General features: G+C 36.2%; 4 protein-coding genes and 1 pseudogene across 5 annotated transcripts; 3 read left to right on the forward strand and 2 right to left on the reverse strand.

Annotated features, from left to right (window-relative positions):
* On the reverse strand, nt 3068-5025 carry LOC104737598 (polygalacturonase At1g48100-like). The gene is made up of 6 exons (XM_019234794.1): nt 4603-5025; nt 4316-4483; nt 4162-4205; nt 3856-4064; nt 3677-3761; nt 3068-3598 (listed from the first exon to the last, which is right to left on the reverse strand). Exons 1-6 carry the CDS (start codon nt 5023-5025, stop codon nt 3088-3090), a joined length of 1440 nt encoding a protein of 479 aa, XP_019090339.1. The 3' UTR covers nt 3068-3087.
* Nucleotides 8202-9902, reverse strand: LOC104737599. Its single transcript, XM_010457812.2, has 7 exons — nt 9567-9902; nt 9251-9350; nt 9062-9157; nt 8886-8938; nt 8740-8788; nt 8596-8643; nt 8202-8495 (listed from the first exon to the last, which is right to left on the reverse strand). The coding sequence occupies exons 1-7, from the start codon at nt 9803-9805 to the stop codon at nt 8412-8414; spliced, it is 669 nt and encodes a 222-aa protein (XP_010456114.1). The 5' UTR covers nt 9806-9902; the 3' UTR covers nt 8202-8411.
* On the forward strand, nt 10074-12385 carry LOC104737600 (tRNA:m(4)X modification enzyme TRM13 homolog). Its single transcript, XM_010457813.2, has 9 exons — nt 10074-10204; nt 10290-10355; nt 10450-10770; nt 10874-11126; nt 11217-11274; nt 11360-11446; nt 11548-11658; nt 11750-11888; nt 11973-12385. The coding sequence occupies exons 1-9, from the start codon at nt 10116-10118 to the stop codon at nt 12199-12201; spliced, it is 1353 nt and encodes a 450-aa protein (XP_010456115.1). The 5' UTR covers nt 10074-10115; the 3' UTR covers nt 12202-12385.
* LOC104737601 lies at nt 12695-14769 on the forward strand (annotated as a pseudogene).
* On the forward strand, nt 14240-17367 carry LOC104737602. Of its 2 annotated transcripts, XM_010457816.2 has the most exons (3): nt 14240-14414; nt 15236-16836; nt 17126-17367. In XM_010457816.2, exons 2-3 carry the CDS (start codon nt 15699-15701, stop codon nt 17167-17169), a joined length of 1182 nt encoding a protein of 393 aa, XP_010456118.1. In that variant the 5' UTR covers nt 14240-14414; nt 15236-15698; the 3' UTR covers nt 17170-17367. The 2 variants fall into 2 exon arrangements, with proteins under 2 accessions (XP_010456118.1, XP_019090632.1); XM_019235087.1 differs by having other exon boundaries at nt 15236-17367.

Genomic DNA, 17378 nt, shown 5'->3' on the forward strand with positions numbered 1-17378 from the left:
CGTCTTCAACAATTGGGATATTTATGACGATTAAGTTTTCTTAATTTAAAATTAGGATGTCATATATCAACTGCTGAGGTTAATTTCAAATTAGGATGTCAAGAGCTGAGATATTTATCACCCAATTCAATTTCAGTTACAATTTCTTTTTTTTTTTTTATAAATCAAGTTCAGGTATTAAGGATCGGATTTTATACATGATTTTAATCAATTTTGATCTAAACTAACAAAAAAATCCCAATTCTTGATCCAATCCATGAAAAATCAACAGTCATAGTCGTAATGTTATCGGAGAAGAGAAAACAAAAGCAGAGAAAAGGGTTTCCTTTTCTTTTATAATTTATGCGTTGTCTTAGATATATTTTTTATCCATTTCATATTTAACGAAAAGTTACGGTAGTTCAGCTGGTTTTATGTTTGGTCTGTGAGTATTAGAGGTCGGGGGTTCAACTGCCTATTTTGAACAAATTGATTTTTTTTTTCTTAAAACAATAGAACGACGTCGTTTAAGGGTCCAGTATGGCATCCCGTCATCATAGATTAACAGAACAGTAACATCGTTACTCGATTTGATGGTTTTGGCTTGATTTCGATAGTTCATGTGGAAAATTCAAATTTTAGTTAAGTTCATATAGTTTTAGGCACACTCCAAAGATCTGTGTATGAATACGATAAAACAATTAAGTTCAGGGGTGAATTAGCCATTTTCCCTATATTATTAGGTGATAGAGTTTTAAGTAAAAGACTAAATTACCCCTTCAAACCTTTATTTTTTTTTGGTATTTTTGTATTTTTTTTTCTTTTTACTATTTGGTATTTGAATTTTAATTGATTTTGAATAGTCCGATATGGAAACTGAAAATTCTCATTGACTTCACCATCTATTTTGTTTTATTTTTATTCAAAATAAAATAAAATTAAAAGTTTAGATTTCAATATCACAAAGTTCATTCATATTATGAGGATTTAAATATTTAACTTTTAAATCATATCTAACTCTGTGAATACTTAATAACGAGGAGATATCTCGTGCTCAACATTTAAAAGTTATTTTGTTTGAGATAATATTTATTTTAATTGTTCTGTAAATTTATTAGTTTTTTGAATACTAATTATTTTAAGATATTATAATATTTTATTTTTTGACGTGTATTACAGTTTTATATTGTTTGTTTGTTGTATTTGCATCATTATTTTGTAAAATATGAAGTAGTAGTTTTAATATTATAATTGTGAACAAATAAAAATTATTAATTTATCATCTATATAAATTTAGGTTTACCGACAAGCCAATGTGAAAATTAAAACACACATTTTTTTAAGATTGAGTAATATATCTTCGTTTGTAAATAAAAGAAAATATTGTAAATAAAATTGAGTAAGTGGACCCTTAAAATTGAGTAAGTGGACCATTTTTTGTAAGATTGAATAATTCAAATCACAACATATGCAGAAAAAAAATTCTGTATTTTACTAATCATAAGTGTTATATGAAAATTCCAAACAATTTGTAAATAAAAAAAATAAAGATAATAGGAGAATTATAATTTTAAATCTTAACAAAATTTTTGAAATTTAGTTATTAAAAATAATTATACTGTGTACTTGGATATAAAATCTTAGTTTTTGAAATTCTGATTGGTTTAGATTTTCAATAATATATTTAGTAATTTTCATCTATAATTTATTAGAAAGAGAAAATATAATTTTTTATTTTTGTAGATTTTTATATATTTGATCTGTCAACGTTTTTTATTTTTAATTAATTATCTTTATTTAATTAATTAACTAAACTTATTTAAATTTTTCTACTGACAATTGAATGTAATTTTTTACACATTTTAAAGTTAGTTTCATATTTGTACTTCTCAATTAATATAGTAGGATAATTTAGTGAAAACAAATAAAGAATGACCAAAGAATTTAAATAAAGTAATGAAATTGTTACTAAAAACAGGTTAATCACACATGTCAATTAGAGTATATTATATACTAGTAATATTATAGTCAGTTAATTTTTTTAAAACTTTTTTTGTCAAACAGTCAGGTAGTTTATTCAATACTCCATAATTTATGTTCATTGTGGAAAACGTGATTAGCGGGGCAAGAAAGTAAAAAGGAATTATTCCTCTTAGTCAATAAATAAGTAGTACTTTAACACTTTAATAGTCACCACCATTTGCTCTGTAATTGCATTTTTTGTTTTGTTTTTGGGGTCTAGAGAAGACTGTGGAACTTGATTATTGACTATGCGTCTATGCCTTTACTTTTCATCTAGAAAAATCGATCTAACGTATCAGATTATGATGCTTACTCTATGATACTGGCCGTTGGATTTTGGTCAAATCCCCAACTTGCAAAATGTGATTCTATATTGACCATCTACATCTAGGGTGAAGAAAATGCTTGTTCTTGCTTTGTATATTTCTGAAGATATAAAAACTTGAATTTTACGCAGGAAAAAAACGTATATGATTGGCATTTGGCCAGATTTGCTTCGTCTTCTTTTTTGAACCATGTTTTTTATTCATTAATCTTTCTCTATTAATATATATTCTTGGTTGGTTGTTGAACCAACCAAGAAAACAAAAACAAAAAACAGTCTTGGGAGACTCCAAAGCTAGTAGGGTTCAACTCAAATGAGTTTATTTAGCTAGATATATAAAAATATAGAAAATGAAATTAACATGAAATAGCTTATTAAAGCTTTATTTTGTACGTTTAAGTAAAACTAACTGAAGAAAAAATCTTTATATTGTCACCAAAACACAGTGTCTTTATATCTGTTTTCATAAGAGGAGAATTGCTCAAAATGGTATCGTTTTAGGTTACTCAAAATGGTATCGTTTCACAATATCAATATAGCCTATTAAAGTTTTAGTTATAATAGGTTAATTGACTTCTCATAACTCACACTATTTTGAACTTTTAATGGATATTCTGATAGATTGCGACACACCCAAAAATGAAAGAGTTAAACAACTGCCAAAGTTGTAATGTTCTGTCTACTTTCTATTTATATATATTATACCATTAAAGAAAAAAGAGAAAATAATAGCTCTTTCCATTATTTTTCCACAAATCAGGTCATGGTGATCCACATTTCCCTGAAAGACCACCTAACAAAGACGTCGACGGATTCGATTTGAGACACGAGATTGAAGGTACAGAGACCTCATCTGTTATCCCATACGCATTCCAACAGAAGGGATCCACATCAGTCTCTCCTTTTGAAGGTAACAATTCAATATCCGAAAGTGTTAAGTTTGTGCACGGGACATTGTTGCTACATCCAAAATGCATAGGGGGACTACGAATATCGTATGTGCCTTTTATACTTTGATATACTATATCATTCACATAAACCGCAGATGTTTTGTTAGCACAACTTTTAGCCGTGCAATAGTATTGATCTATGATTATCGGATTTCGGACAGTATCCATATGAATATTGTCAAACGTTACACCTGAAACCGACCCGGATCCACCTTGCCATGTCTTGATCCGTACTCCGTTGTCCGAAAATTTTATGACAGAGTCTCTAACCGTAACGTTGGAGACGCATGCCCGTGAGTTATTATCGCCCAAACTTCCAATGCTGCAGAGTATATCATTACATTAACTAAATTATTATGAAATGTTAAAAACTAAATTACACATCACGAGTAGTTTTTACCTAATTCCATGCCCGCCTGGTCCACAAGTGAGGTTTCGTACATCGATATCGTATGATCCAGATCCTATCGAGACACAGTCATCTCCTAGCCAAGAAATGAAGAATCTTGAGTTTGCTTACACTTTAAGTACATTCAAAATGAAGTTTATAGACATAAGACGTGCATACTAGATGTATACCGTTGGAGATAACAGAGTTGTAAATCTCAACAGAGTTGGAGTTCTCAATGTGAATGCCGTCAGTGTTGGGACTAGAAGACGGAGATATGATTCGAAGGAGGTTGATATGAACTACATGGCATTCGTCAAATTTGAGGTGAACCTGTGGGCTGTTCTTTATACTCAGACTTTCCACAAATAGATTCGAGCTCATAAAGAACCTCAAAGCCTGACCACGCCAAAAACATGTAAACATTTTTCAACATTACAATTAATGTACTAAATTTAAGAAAAACATAATTTTTCAAATATTTGATTTTACTTCCCGCGGGGCTTTCGCATGGACCAGCATGTGCAGTTTTGTTGACATTCTGTTTGAACATATTAAGATTCACATGTCATAATATATATTCCTAATAATTTCTGTTATGGTTAGTGTAAATGTACATTTAGTATTATATATTTATATATTGTTATTTACCCGATGAGGTTTGCAGGGAAGATCCCACCAAGTTTGTCCACGGCCGTCGATAACTCCCACACCTTTTAGAGCCATTCCGTTAACTCTATAAAAGACGAGCCATTGTCTTTTGTTTAAACCGCTCGGCCACGAATTTGGTCCATCCCGTGGCACGATGGTCCCATCAACCTTATTTAATTTGAGAATGAAATTAATCAACAGAACTTACAACTATTAGACTCAAATTATTTAATAAAAGTTTGATACTCATGTAGAAATAAAGATTAATTAATTTGAAATTGATTTACTTGGAAGTATTGGTAAGAGCGACAAGGACCAGTGAAAATAGTGGAATGGATCATGAAAGTGAAACCGTAAGGCACAAGCAAGACCGAGACAGTGTTGTTGTTGTTGTTGCTACAAGCTGAATCCCAAGCTTTCTTGAACGGTTCTGTGTCGTCAGTGACACCGTTTCCAACCGCACCATAGTGCCTGACGTTGTAGACTACTTCGTGGTCGGAGTCTTGGGACGGAGATGGAGATTGTGATGGGTCGTTAGGGTTTGGAGAGAGAGGAGGCTGAGACACTAGCTCTTGTATTGGGTGGGGAATGTCTTTGTCTTTGTGATGATGTAGTCTTGCTTCACTTTCATAGGAGAATTGAGAAAATGTGATGAGAATCAATGCATGTAGTGATAGACATAGAATCGGATCACGATACAATTTTAACATTTTGGTTTAGGGTTTGGTTTGGTTTGTTTGGTTGCATATATATGATGATATTAATTATTAAATAACGCCAAGCAAGAATATAAGTATATATATGTTTGTAAATCTTATTAATGATTCGGACATAATGCTTATGATAAGCTTATCTGTATTATCTAAGACAGCTCAAAATGCATGCATTATGTTAAGTGTTATTTCATCGTGTTCATGACAAAGCCCTGATTTTTTGGAAAAAATGCATATATGATACTATTGAATAATGCTCCAATTTAGACATCGGGACATCGTTGGCCACTAAAAAGGTTTTGACTTTTTTTTGAATTCATGTGCTCATACATTCCATTATTTAAAAGATTGTGAAGTTTCTATTTCGTGTGCAAAATAATAGTATTGTTTCATGTCGACAACTGTTCAATCTTCGGAACAATTTTACAGCTAGATTCACAGTTTGTGCAATGTTATAGTTGCAGCTGTTTTGCGAAATAAAATTATTAAAATACACAAATTTTAATATCAGTACTTGGTATATGGAGATATTGACAATTGAAAGATAATCGAAACTAATACCATCACTTTGTTAGTATCGCTAGATATAGTAATCCTCCCTACTATTAAGTATTAATTGAGAAGACACTTTATAAAATATGACATGTTTTGTTAAAAATTAAATTACACGACATTGCAATTAGTCTTTAACTTAACAATATTTTAATATTTTTTATAATAGGTAAAAACGTCATTTTTAATTTCTTTTGTTTCTTTTATTAGAATTTTGTTCATCATTTATATACTTATTTAAGCAAATGATGTTAGAAGTTTAACTTTACTATAAGGCGTATTACAAAAAATGTCAATTATATTTTGATTAATTTAATAACTAACCAAAAAAACTTATATTGGTTTATATAAAAAAGATTAGGAAAAGGGTAAAGAGAAAGACAAAACCTGCTACGAACCAAATCCAGAGTTTGGTTTTTCGTTGTAGTAGCATAAACCGCTATGAAGCTTTTGGCGTGCTGAGTGCAGAAGAACTTTATGAGATTTCTTGAGTGATATCTGACAGAGGAGTGCGACATTGTTAAACAAATCTACGTTGAATGATGACTCTGATTGGTAACGGCTGTTACTTGTGGATGTAGAAACTTTATAAAGAATTTGGCTGTAGATATTTTGACTGTAAAAACTTTTACTGTTAAAATCTGATTATTTACCAACAACTTTTAAAGTTGTAACTGTTATTTTATTTTAATTTTTATTAATAATAAATATAAATTATGTCAAAATATAATTCATAACAATTTAGTAACAAAAATAAAGTTTATTAATGATAAATTAAATTTTTTAAAATGTATCAACAAAATATGTAATTTTTTTTGAAAATTCTGTTTTTCTTTTGTTTTTGGTAATTGATTTTTAATTGTTTTGAATGTTTTTTATATTGAGTAGTTATATGACCAGTCAAAAATCTCATTAAACACTAATAAAGTCTTAAAAGCCTTCCCCAATCAGGGCCGATGATTCTAGTTATGAAAAAGAATAAGAAAAGATGAACTATCACTTTAATCGTCACGACGAAGAGAAACGTAGAAGACGAGGAGAAGGAAATCGAAAATTATTACCAAGTATGGAATACGCTAAGTGGAAGGGAAGGTTTCGATATTTCAAATCATAAAGAAAGAGGAAGACTCTTAGAGCATCTCCAATGGTTAGATCGCATACAATAGGATCTAACTATAGTTTAATTGAAAAAAATGCAAAGATAAAAATGATACATGCCACACACCAAACCCATAACTATGTGTAAAGAAAAAGCAAATCTGAAAATATTAGTAAGTGTGAAAAATTGCAAAACACTTGCTTAAATTTTGCTTAAGAATTGCTAAACATTTTTGTTTCCATATTATTTATAAGTTTAAGTATGACAGAAATAATAACTAACTTTATTTGGGTATAAATTTTGAATATATATAAAATTTAAGGGACTAATTATAGATGTATAATTTAATGAAAAATGAATTAAAAGTCTCTTATAACATGGATATAAAAATGGAGATTTCTATTTTGGGATAGGTTGGAAAGGTATTTCTCTAAAATGGAGTTTACATATAGAAATGATTATAGGTTGGTGCTGAGTTAGTGAATAAGGAGGGGGATCAACTGACCCCATATAATTTATGAATTTTTTAATTTAGGCTTGCATATGTATTATACAATTGCAAATTTGGTTTGTTTTTAGTGAGTTGACCCCATGTCTCAAGTTCTACTACTCCTTTTGAACCATTCTTTTTATTTTTCTATAGTAATTTTTTGGTGTTCTTTCATCTTTTAAGTTTTTAATAATAACTCATATACTAGATAGTTACCCATGATGTATAGCACGGATAAATGTTTGCATAAAGTTTACAGTAATTTGTTAGTTATAAAATAATAGTAGAAGTTTTATTTGATTTACTCTAGATAGTATAACATGGAGAAATCGAGATTTCTAAGCCCGACCGGTTCAATACAGGGTTCGTTTAATTTTTTAGAATTTTACCAAATTTATATGATTTATTGATTTGAACATTGTATTATGTACTAAAGACAGATTGAAATCACAATATAAAACTAAATAAATCAAATGTAGTAAATTATAAAATGTATAGATTAAAATCAAATAAATTTCTATTATTGTTTTATAGTTAACAAATTACAATAAAGTTAATGCGAACATTTTTCCCTGTTGTACAACATGGGTATCTATCTAGTTTTGATATTATAAATTTAGAATTAAAAACAACATCTTGTTTTTGTATTATCGTAAATATCATTGTTTACATAAGTAAAAAATAGTTAAGTAGATAATCGACAATTTATATATAAATTATTATTATTAAATTTAACAAATAGGGCGGATATCTAACTAATTATTGTTTTGATATGATAAAACTGAATTGGCATATGAAACAAAAAGAAAAACATCAAACTTAGGCATTCATATTCATAAATATGAAATATTAATATCATCATATGGATGGAGAACCCTCTGTGTAAAATAAGGCAAAATCTTTGATGGTCTTAACTGGTTACAAGTTACAACATAAGTGAAAATTTGGATAGACTGAATAAGAGAACCTCACATTGGAATTAGTTAGAAACGTATGTTTATATATTATAAAAAAGGATGAAACTTGATCCTATATTTTATCAAATTTACTTCATTTCTTTCATATACAATGATACATAAGAATGCTGCATGTTTATTTTCCTGACAACATAGATATAATAAACTCAGAAATTTAGACGAGGAGTAAAATGTATGAAATGCACACTATAAAAAATCTATATGAGGTTTCTCTGTGCAAACTCCTGTAAGAACAGTGGGGTAGTGTTGTGTTGTGATGTCTTAACTAAGTGGTCTTTGTGCTTTTTGCTATCTCTGCAAATTGCTCCAAACTATTCTTTATCAATCCTTGCATTAGCGGTTGAAGCGCCTGAAGAAAGCAAAGATGCATTGTAAAACATTAGAGGTAAATGTTACCAGAAGACATGATATTCACTCTCTAAATCATTGAATAAAGAATGCTTGCTTACCGCTGCAAATGGAATAAGTAGCAGCGGAACTTCATATGCAAAGGTTAGCTGCAAACAAAGCAAAGAAGAACTCAGAGACGAAATTGGTTAAATAATCATTGGGAACTCAAAAAACCGATGATGCTAACAACAATGAAATCTCACTTCTACATCACATGATGAAGGTCCTAGCGGGAAAAAGCGGACAGTCCCCCTGTAAAAAAAAAAAGTAAGACCTCTACATCAAGGTTGGTTCAAGAGANTCAATAGATGGAGATTCAGAATCACTGATTCGTTTCAGTTCTGTTAACTTGTTAGGAAGGCCTTCTAGAGAAATCCAGTGTATTTTCTGGTTCGGGAGAGGCTGCATAAAACAGAATCAAGAAAAAAATCATGTGAAATCCAAATTATAGAGCATCAAAGCCGATTAACATGTTCTAGATAGTGAGTGGAGCTACTTTAATTATAAACAGTTCATGATACTTGCCTGCAAGTTCTTAGCAAGCCAAGCGTACTCAAGATTCTGACCAAATGCTTTATATTTCAACGTCCATCGAGATAAATCAGGCTTGTCCTTCAATATCTGAAGAACTAAATCCGGAACATCAAAAAACAAATCCAAAAAGCCAACAGAAACAGTCATGACCATATGAACAAACAAACAAAGTCAAACCACCTTAACGGAAGAAATGAATGTCATCCATCTAGGAATTGATTCACGCTCCGAGTAGAGTCCATAAGCAACTGATACGGGCACTTCAACCTTCATCTTAACTCTGCAATTTTCCAGAGATACAAAAAAGGTTTATAAAACCTTCATTGACATATAAACAGTGAAAAGCATCAAAATTTGACTATCTAAAGCTACCGTTGAAAAAAAAGTATTCAACTTTATATCTCCAGACCAATCAGTTCTACAAAGGAAAGTATTATATTGTAAATCTAGCCAAATTGCTCAAGTCGGAGAGCAGAGGAGTTAGAAGCTCGCTTACTTGCATTCTTGCCATTCCATGAGAGTATCAAATCTCTTGAATACTGAAGTTTTAAAGGATCTATTGGTTAAAATCAAAGGAGAGAATCTAGAAGCAAGAGACGAAGGCTTCATCGGAGAAGGAAAACATCTCGAACTTGGTTTAGCAGCTACGGCGTTCCGGCAACGAAATGTCCGGTTATCGAATCCGTTGAAGACGGCTTTGGAGTTCGTGAGAGAAAAAATCGCCGTCGCAGACATCTTCTTCTTCTTCTTCTTCTTCTTCTTCTTCTTCGTCGTCGTCTTCGCGTGTTCTGTGTGATTTAAGTTTTTTCCGGCGGAAGAAAATGTAAAGAGTATGAAAGGAGGAGAAGAAACATGCTTCTTGTTTTCCAGATGCCACGTGTTCTTCTTTCTAAGAGACCGGTGGTTTACATCTTTTTTTAAAAAACTTAATGGGCCGTTAATGGGCTACAAACGAAGCTCACTTTAGGGCCCGTTGGAGACCTTTGTCTCTCTCTCTTTTGCTCTTTCTCTCTCTCTCTCTCTCTCTCTCGCTCGCTCGCTGAGAATGGAGGCGAAACGTAGTAGCAATCGATGCAGTTTCTGGCTTCCGAAGAAGAAGAGATCATGCGCGAATTCTCCAATCGAGAGTTCTATGTGAGTTTTGATTTTTCGAAGAAGTTTAAAGTTTCGTTTTTTTCTTTCAAAATTAGTGAACAGAGCTGATTTTTTTGCTAAACAGGTTTTGTGGGAACCATAGTCAGAGATTGGAAGGTGAATGGATTCCATGCCCTATCGATCCTTCTCAGTAAGTCAAAGTTTTTTTCTTTTTTTCACGAAGGTTTTAAATTTGCTATTTATCTTGCTGTTTTCTAACAAACTGTTTGATTCGAAATTTGTAGCTCTGTGTTGCAGGAGAATCTCGAAGGGCATGTCAAGAGATGCCCTTTACTTAAACAGACCATAGCTTTGTCTGGTCAAAGGTTTTATCAGAAGGGTATTAATGCCGGAGAAGAAGATGAAGAAGGAGATAAGAAGATGGAATCTTGTTCTGTTGTTACTTCAGAGATGAAGAGGGATCTGCTATATAGTATGAGTGTTTCTAAGTTTCTTCAGCTAATTAAGAAAATTGATGATGTTCATGGCGGTATTTGTAAAGATATTGAAGATTCGTATCTGTCACCTGAAGCTTGTAACATATGGTTTAATAAGGAGATAGATAGGTAAATGGTTAGAATAGTTTGGAGCTTTCGTTGTTGTTGGGGTTTGGTTAGTGAGATGAGAAGGTTTCTGTTTTACTGATAGTTTCTGTGATTTGTTTGGCAGGAAGATACCGTTTCAAGAGAAGCACGTTTTGCAGCAAGGTTCGATTCTTGGTAACTTGGAAAATTTTGGTGTATTGAAGAGGTGCAATGAAAATGTGGAATGTTGCGAAAGCGATGTCGATGAGAAAGAGGATAATAGTGTGTCTGCGGTTGTTGAATTTGGCGCTGGGAGAGGATACTTAACACAGATGCTAGCAGATTGCTATGGGATCAATAAGGTGTATCTAGTTGAGAGGAAATCTTATAAGCTCAAGGTTGGTTAAGCTTGCTTTGTTTGTGTTCATTCCTTTCTTTTCAGTAGTTTTGCGTATATTTTCAATCCACATTTGTTTTACTGCTTCTAGGCTGATCGGTCATTGAGGCAAAAGGAGAACTTAGTATTAGAGCGTATGAGAATCGATAGTAAGTTAAATCTAGTACATTTTCTTGTATACTTGTTCCGGGTTATGTAGTATTGATCAAAAAATAAAATCTTTTGTGTTTTCAGTCGAGGATTTGGACCTTAACGCAGTTGAATCTTTACATGGTGTTCCTTATGTGGCTGTTGGGAAACATCTTTGTGGTCCTGCAACAGGTCACTACTCTCATGTCTTTACTCCTACACTTTTGGATTTCCACTTCATAATGAGTATCTGTTTTTGCTGATTGATGTACATTTTGATGCCTGGATAATAGATTTGAGCTTAAGATGTTGTTTATCGAGACAAGATGGTGAAAGCCCGGTACTTAGAGGTCTCGCTATTGCGACTTGTTGCCATCATCTTTGCCAATGGAAAAGCTACATAAGTAAGTAAACTCAGTCACTACTTCGTCTTTGATCTATCAGAGTATTATAGAACTTCTCAATTAAACAAGAATATGGTCATGTGTCTCGCAGACAAAGAATATATCCTTAGCCTGGGGATTTCCAAGGACGAGTTCCATATTATGACTTCGTTCACTAGCTGGGCTGTTGATGATGATCACGGTTCCAATCTTCCTGGTGTTGACGACATTGATGACCTTCTTGTGTCAAAGTAATATTTCTTGGACTTAAAAGATCATAAAGAAGTTTACTTGAGATAAGTAATTTCATTTTAATTGTTCTTCTGATGCTGTAGTGCAAAGGAGGAAGAAGAAGGAGAAGTGAAAGATGATTCATTGAGCAGCGTGGAGGAAGTTGTGAAGAATACAAAACCCATGGAAAGAGCTGTTTTAGGTTTTAAATGCAAACAGATAATTGATGCGGGGAGGATGCAGTGGGTTAAAAAACACGGGTTAGATTCAAAGCTTGTGAAGTATATCCCGGCAAACATCTCGCCTGAAAATACTCTACTGGTCGCCGGATGATAACCCAGTCCTTGTTTTGCTTGATGTTTGTTGTATTGTTGTTGGTTATCCAATATGTGGTAGGTGAAGACTAGAACAGATATACATATGGTGCACGACTGCAATTTTTTGATATATTTATTTTATATCAAGTCACAACCTCGTGTGTTTTTTAACTTTTAAGTATGGTATTGGTGGTTGATAATCTTTGGAAAACAGAATGATCTTTTTTGCATAACTACAAATTACAATACCAAATTTTTTATGAAATCATTACATAAGCGAATAAAAAATCTTACTATTGTTTAGCTCTTTGTCTTTGGTCAAATCCACTGTAGTAGTACAAAACCAATTTTCTCACATTCTATTACTTGTTTTTGGGTCAAAATCTCACATTCTATTACATGTACATGAATCTCGTCTGCGTCGATTATCCTCGTAATTTAACTCGAGGATAATGAAGACTGCAACGTCATTACACACGCACGTCCGTACGTATCAGTTTTGTTCCGTTCACACTTCACACTCAGTCAAATAGTCAGAACACTTTCGCCAGATCATCAATCAACCCACTCTATAAATAATCCAATCGCTTACCACCACCAAGATCATTCAAATACACCGCGATGGAAACACCTAAAGGCACCATCATTTTCACTACCGTTGGTCGAACTCACTACGGCTTCGACGTCTTCTCTCTCCACATCGCCACCTCCCTCGAACGCCGTTTAACAGACGGGGTTTCCGTTAATTTCAACGCTCAATTCACCAGCGGCGATGACGTCGTCTTTGTTTCGGAGCGAAACGGATCCGCTAGAATTTACAGAACCCGACCCGGAAATTCTGAACCCGAGCAGCTTCCCGGAGCTCCGGATAGCTACTTCCACGACCGTCCCATCGTTACTCAATCCAACAGACTCTATTTCATCTCAGCTCACGACCAACCTGATCGTCATTTCAAGAATTGGTCTGCGCTTTATGCCGTGGAACTCAACGACGAGAAGAGAGAGGTTACACGTGTCACTCCACCAGAAGTCGCCGATTTTAGCCCGGCGGTTTCTCAATCGGGTGAACTCTTAGCCGTCGCGTCATATGGATCTCGATCTTGGGGAGGTGAGTTTCACGAGATCAACACTGATATCGTTGTCTGCAAAGCATCTGAACCGGAGACAAGAGTGGTGATTTGCGAGCGTGGCGGATGGCCGACTTGGTCCGGCGATTCAACTGTTTTCTTCCACCACCAAGCAGACGACGGTTGGTGGAGCATATTCCGGAGAATTTCCAGAAAAATCCCGATTTCCCGATCGTACCGACCCGAGTCACTCCATCTGGACTCCACTGCTTCACACCTGCAGCTTTCAACGACGGGAAACGAATCGCCGTCGCAACCCGCCGCCGCGGCGTCACCTACCGTCACATCGAGATTTATGACCTTGAACACAAAACGTTTCAGCCAGTGACTGAGCCACTCAATCCGAGTTTCCACCATTACAACCCCTTCGTATCTGCCGATTCCGAGTTCCTCGGCTACCACCGGTTCAGAGGCGGCGAGTCAACTCAGGGCGAATCAATAGTTCCGAACATAGAATCCATCGTATCACCAATCAAAACACTCAGCTTAAACGGATCGTTTCCAGCACCATCCCCTAACGGCGATCTAATAGCTTTAAACTCCGATTTCGACATCAACGGTGGTATCAAAGTCGCGAAATCCGACGGGTCAAAACGATGGACGTTGATCAAAGACCGTACAGCTTTCTACAATTCATGGAGTCCAACGGAGCGTCATGTAATCTACACATCTCTCGGTCCAATCTTCAGTCCGGCGAGTGTGGCGGTTCAGATAGCTCGAATTAAGTTCGATCCCTCAGACCTCACCGCCGATAAAGAAGAGCTTCCATGTGATGTGAAGATTCTCACACTCGATAACACTGGGAACAACGCTTTCCCTTCTTGCTCTCCCGATGGCAAATCAGTCGTGTTCCGATCTGGTAGATCAGGTCATAAGAATCTCTACATTCTAGACGCCGTTAACGGAGAATCTAACGGCGGTGGGATACGACGGTTAACGGAAGGGCCATGGATCGATACTATGCCTTGCTGGTCTCCGAAAGGAGATCTCATCGGATTTTCATCTAACCGGCACAATCCAGAGAACACCGCTGCGTTCGGTGCTTACGTGGTGAGACCTGACGGTTCTGGTTTGAGGAGGATTCAAATTGCGGGACTGGAAGGTTCGGAGGAAGCGGCGAGGGAGAGAGTTAATCACGTTAGTTTCAATAAGGATGGTGATTGGACAGTTTTCACGGCGAACCTCTGTGGGATAACGGCGGAGCCGGTGGCGATTCCGAATCAGTTTCAGCCGTATGGGGATTTGTACGTTGTCAAAGTGGACGGGACGGGGTTGAGGAGGCTGACGTGGAATGGGTATGAGGATGGGACTCTATTGGGCCGATGTATACAAAGCCTCGATAGTTAGCCGACTTGTGTAGGTGCTCGGTCAGCAATCTTTGTCTTAGGGTTTACCAAAGTTGTATAAATACCTTGTACAAACCTCGATGAATACACACAAATTATTCTATTCTTTCTTTACACGGTATCAGAGCATCGATCTTTCTAAACGATTTGAGTTTCTGATTCTTTTAATTATCTTAGTTTCTTTTCTTTGTTCATTGTTTCTTTCTCTTGTTCGGTGAGATGGAGGAAGATGATAAGAAAACTGTTGCGACCAGTGGGTCTGTAGAGAAAGCGGTAGCCGTAACCCCTTACTTTGTGTTCGCGTCCGACAACTCAGGGGCGTTGATCACATCGGTGCAGCTGAAAGGAGATAACTACAATGAGTGGGCTACGGAGATGTTGAACGCACTTCAAGCCAAGAGGAAGACTGGATTCATTGACGGGTCTTTGCCGAAACCATCGGAGGGTCATGCTGATTTGGAATCTTGGCTTAGTGTGAACTCCATGATCGTTGGGTGGCTGCGAACATCGATCGAGCCACGTGTTAGATCAACGGTGACGTTTATCACCGATGCTCACAAGTNTGCGGGACTGGAAGGTTCGGAGGAAGCGGCGAGGGAGAGAGTTAATCACGTTAGTTTCAATAAGGATGGTGATTGGACAGTTTTCACGGCGAACCTCTGTGGGATAACGGCGGAGCCGGTGGCGATTCCGAATCAGTTTCAGCCGTATGGGGATTTGTACGTTGTCAAAGTGGACGGGACGGGGTTGAGGAGGCTGACGTGGAATGGGTATGAGGATGGGACTCTATTGGGCCGATGTATACAAAGCCTCGATAGTTAGCCGACTTGTGTAGGTGCTCGGTCAGCAATCTTTGTCTTAGGGTTTACCAAAGTTGTATAAATACCTTGTACAAACCTCGATGAATACACACAAATTATTCTATTCTTTCTTTACACGGTATCAGAGCATCGATCTTTCTAAACGATTTGAGTTTCTGATTCTTTTAATTATCTTAGTTTCTTTTCTTTGTTCATTGTTTCTTTCTCTTGTTCGGTGAGATGGAGGAAGATGATAAGAAAACTGTTGCGACCAGTGGGTCTGTAGAGAAAGCGGTAGCCGTAACCCCTTACTTTGTGTTCGCGTCCGACAACTCAGGGGCGTTGATCACATCGGTGCAGCTGAAAGGAGATAACTACAATGAGTGGGCTACGGAGATGTTGAACGCACTTCAAGCCAAGAGGAAGACTGGATTCATTGACGGGTCTTTGCCGAAACCATCGGAGGGTCATGCTGATTTGGAATCTTGGCTTAGTGTGAACTCCATGATCGTTGGGTGGCTGCGAACATCGATCGAGCCACGTGTTAGATCAACGGTGACGTTTATCACCGATGCTCACAAGTTGTGGGACAATTTGCGAGAACATTTCTCAGTTGGGAATAAAGTACGTGTGCATCAACTAATGGCTAAGTTAGCTTCATGTAGACAAGAAGGGCAAGCGGTGATTGATTACTATGGACGGCTTGCCAAGATGTGGGAGGAGCTGCAAACGTATAGGCCACCACCGGCTTGTACGTGTTCTGCGGCAGCAGCATATGAGAAGGAGAGAGAAGATGAAAGAGTTCATCAGTTCGTGATGGGTCTCGACGAGTCGAGATTCGGACATGTGGTGAGTGCAATTATCGAGGCTGATGTGTTGCCTGATCTCGGGAAAGTATACAACAAAGTGATTCGAGAAGAAGACAGGCTGAATTCAGCAAAGGTATGTGAACAACAACATGAAGCTGTTGGATTTCTAGCTCGTCGTGAACAAGGGAGTGGTGATGCAAATACAGCTCGACGTGATTCTCGTGAAGAAAGTAATTTTGGGGGTCAAAGTTTCGGTGGAAACAGAGGACGTGATCGACTCTGTTCCAACTGTGGGAGAGCTGGTCATGAGAAGAACTCATGTTGGCAGATTGTAGGATATCCAGAGTGGTTCTCCGAGAGGAATGGTAGAGGAGGACGTGGTTCAAACCGAGGCGGTGGTCGTGGTGGTTTTTCTGGTGGAAGAGGAAGAGGACAAGTTAATATTGCCTATGCAACAAGTGCCAATCCGAATGTTGCGGGTTCTACTAATCTCACTCCAGAACAAATGTTACATGCGCTTTCTCAGATGTTGAAAGAAAAATCAAGTGGAGGTGGTGACAAATTGATTGGTAAGATATGTGGAGATGTGATTCTTGATACAGGAGCTTCTCATCACATGACGGGAGATTTGTCTGTTCTTTCAAATCTCAAAGATACATCACCTTATACGATTGGTTTTGCAGATGGAAATACAACATCATCACGACAAACTGGCGTGTTCCGTTTGTCGGATCGTATTAGTTTATATGATGTTTTATATGTACCAGATTTGAATTGCTCTTTAGTCTTGGTATCAAAACTCTTGAAGGATTCTAATTGTTTTGCGTTTTTCACCGACGCGATGTGTGTGTTTTACAGGACCGGTTTTCGAGGACGCTGATTGGAGCCGGGAAAGAACGTGATAGAGTTTATTATTTTGCGGATGACAAAGCTGCTCGAGTAAACAAGACAGTTCGGAAGGTTGATGAACAGTTGTGGCATCAGCGGTTAGGTCATCCCTCGTTTTCAGTATTAGCTACTATGCCTTTGTTTTCTGGTGTTTCTGTTTCTGCTAGTCCAAGTCCGTGTGACACATGTTTTCGGGCTAAGCAAACTAGAGATTCTTTTTCGG

The sequence above is a fragment of the Camelina sativa genome, chromosome 13, assembly GCF_000633955.1.
Source record: "Camelina sativa cultivar DH55 chromosome 13, Cs, whole genome shotgun sequence".
NCBI classification, from domain to species: Eukaryota; Viridiplantae; Streptophyta; class Magnoliopsida; order Brassicales; family Brassicaceae; genus Camelina; species Camelina sativa.

Excerpts from the sequence above, each read along its gene's own strand:
- LOC104737598 (XM_019234794.1), bottom strand. The coding sequence starts at position 5,025 with ATGTTAAAATTGTATCGTGATCCGATTCTATGTCTATCACTACATGCA. Across the intron at positions 3,762-3,855 it reads CAACTCTGTTATCTCCAACG|GAGATGACTGTGTCTCGATA; the intron begins GTATACATCTAG and ends TTTCTTGGCTAG. Across the intron at positions 3,599-3,676 it reads CCAGGCGGGCATGGAATTAG|CATTGGAAGTTTGGGCGATA; the intron begins GTAAAAACTACT and ends TATACTCTGCAG.
- LOC104737599 (XM_010457812.2), bottom strand. The coding sequence starts at position 9,805 with ATGTCTGCGACGGCGATTTTTTCTCTCACGAACTCCAAAGCCGTCTTC. Across the intron at positions 8,939-9,061 it reads GGCTTGCTAAGAACTTGCAG|CCTCTCCCGAACCAGAAAAT; the intron begins GCAAGTATCATG and ends TGTTTTATGCAG. Across the intron at positions 8,644-8,739 it reads CTTCATCATGTGATGTAGAA|CTAACCTTTGCATATGAAGT; the intron begins GTGAGATTTCAT and ends CTTTGTTTGCAG.
- LOC104737600 (XM_010457813.2), top strand. The coding sequence starts at position 10,116 with ATGGAGGCGAAACGTAGTAGCAATCGATGCAGTTTCTGGCTTCCGAAG. Across the intron at positions 10,771-10,873 it reads TTTAATAAGGAGATAGATAG|GAAGATACCGTTTCAAGAGA; the intron begins GTAAATGGTTAG and ends TTTGTTTGGCAG. Across the intron at positions 11,889-11,972 it reads GATGACCTTCTTGTGTCAAA|TGCAAAGGAGGAAGAAGAAG; the intron begins GTAATATTTCTT and ends CTGATGCTGTAG.
- LOC104737602 (XM_019235087.1), top strand. The coding sequence starts at position 15,699 with ATGGAGGAAGATGATAAGAAAACTGTTGCGACCAGTGGGTCTGTAGAG.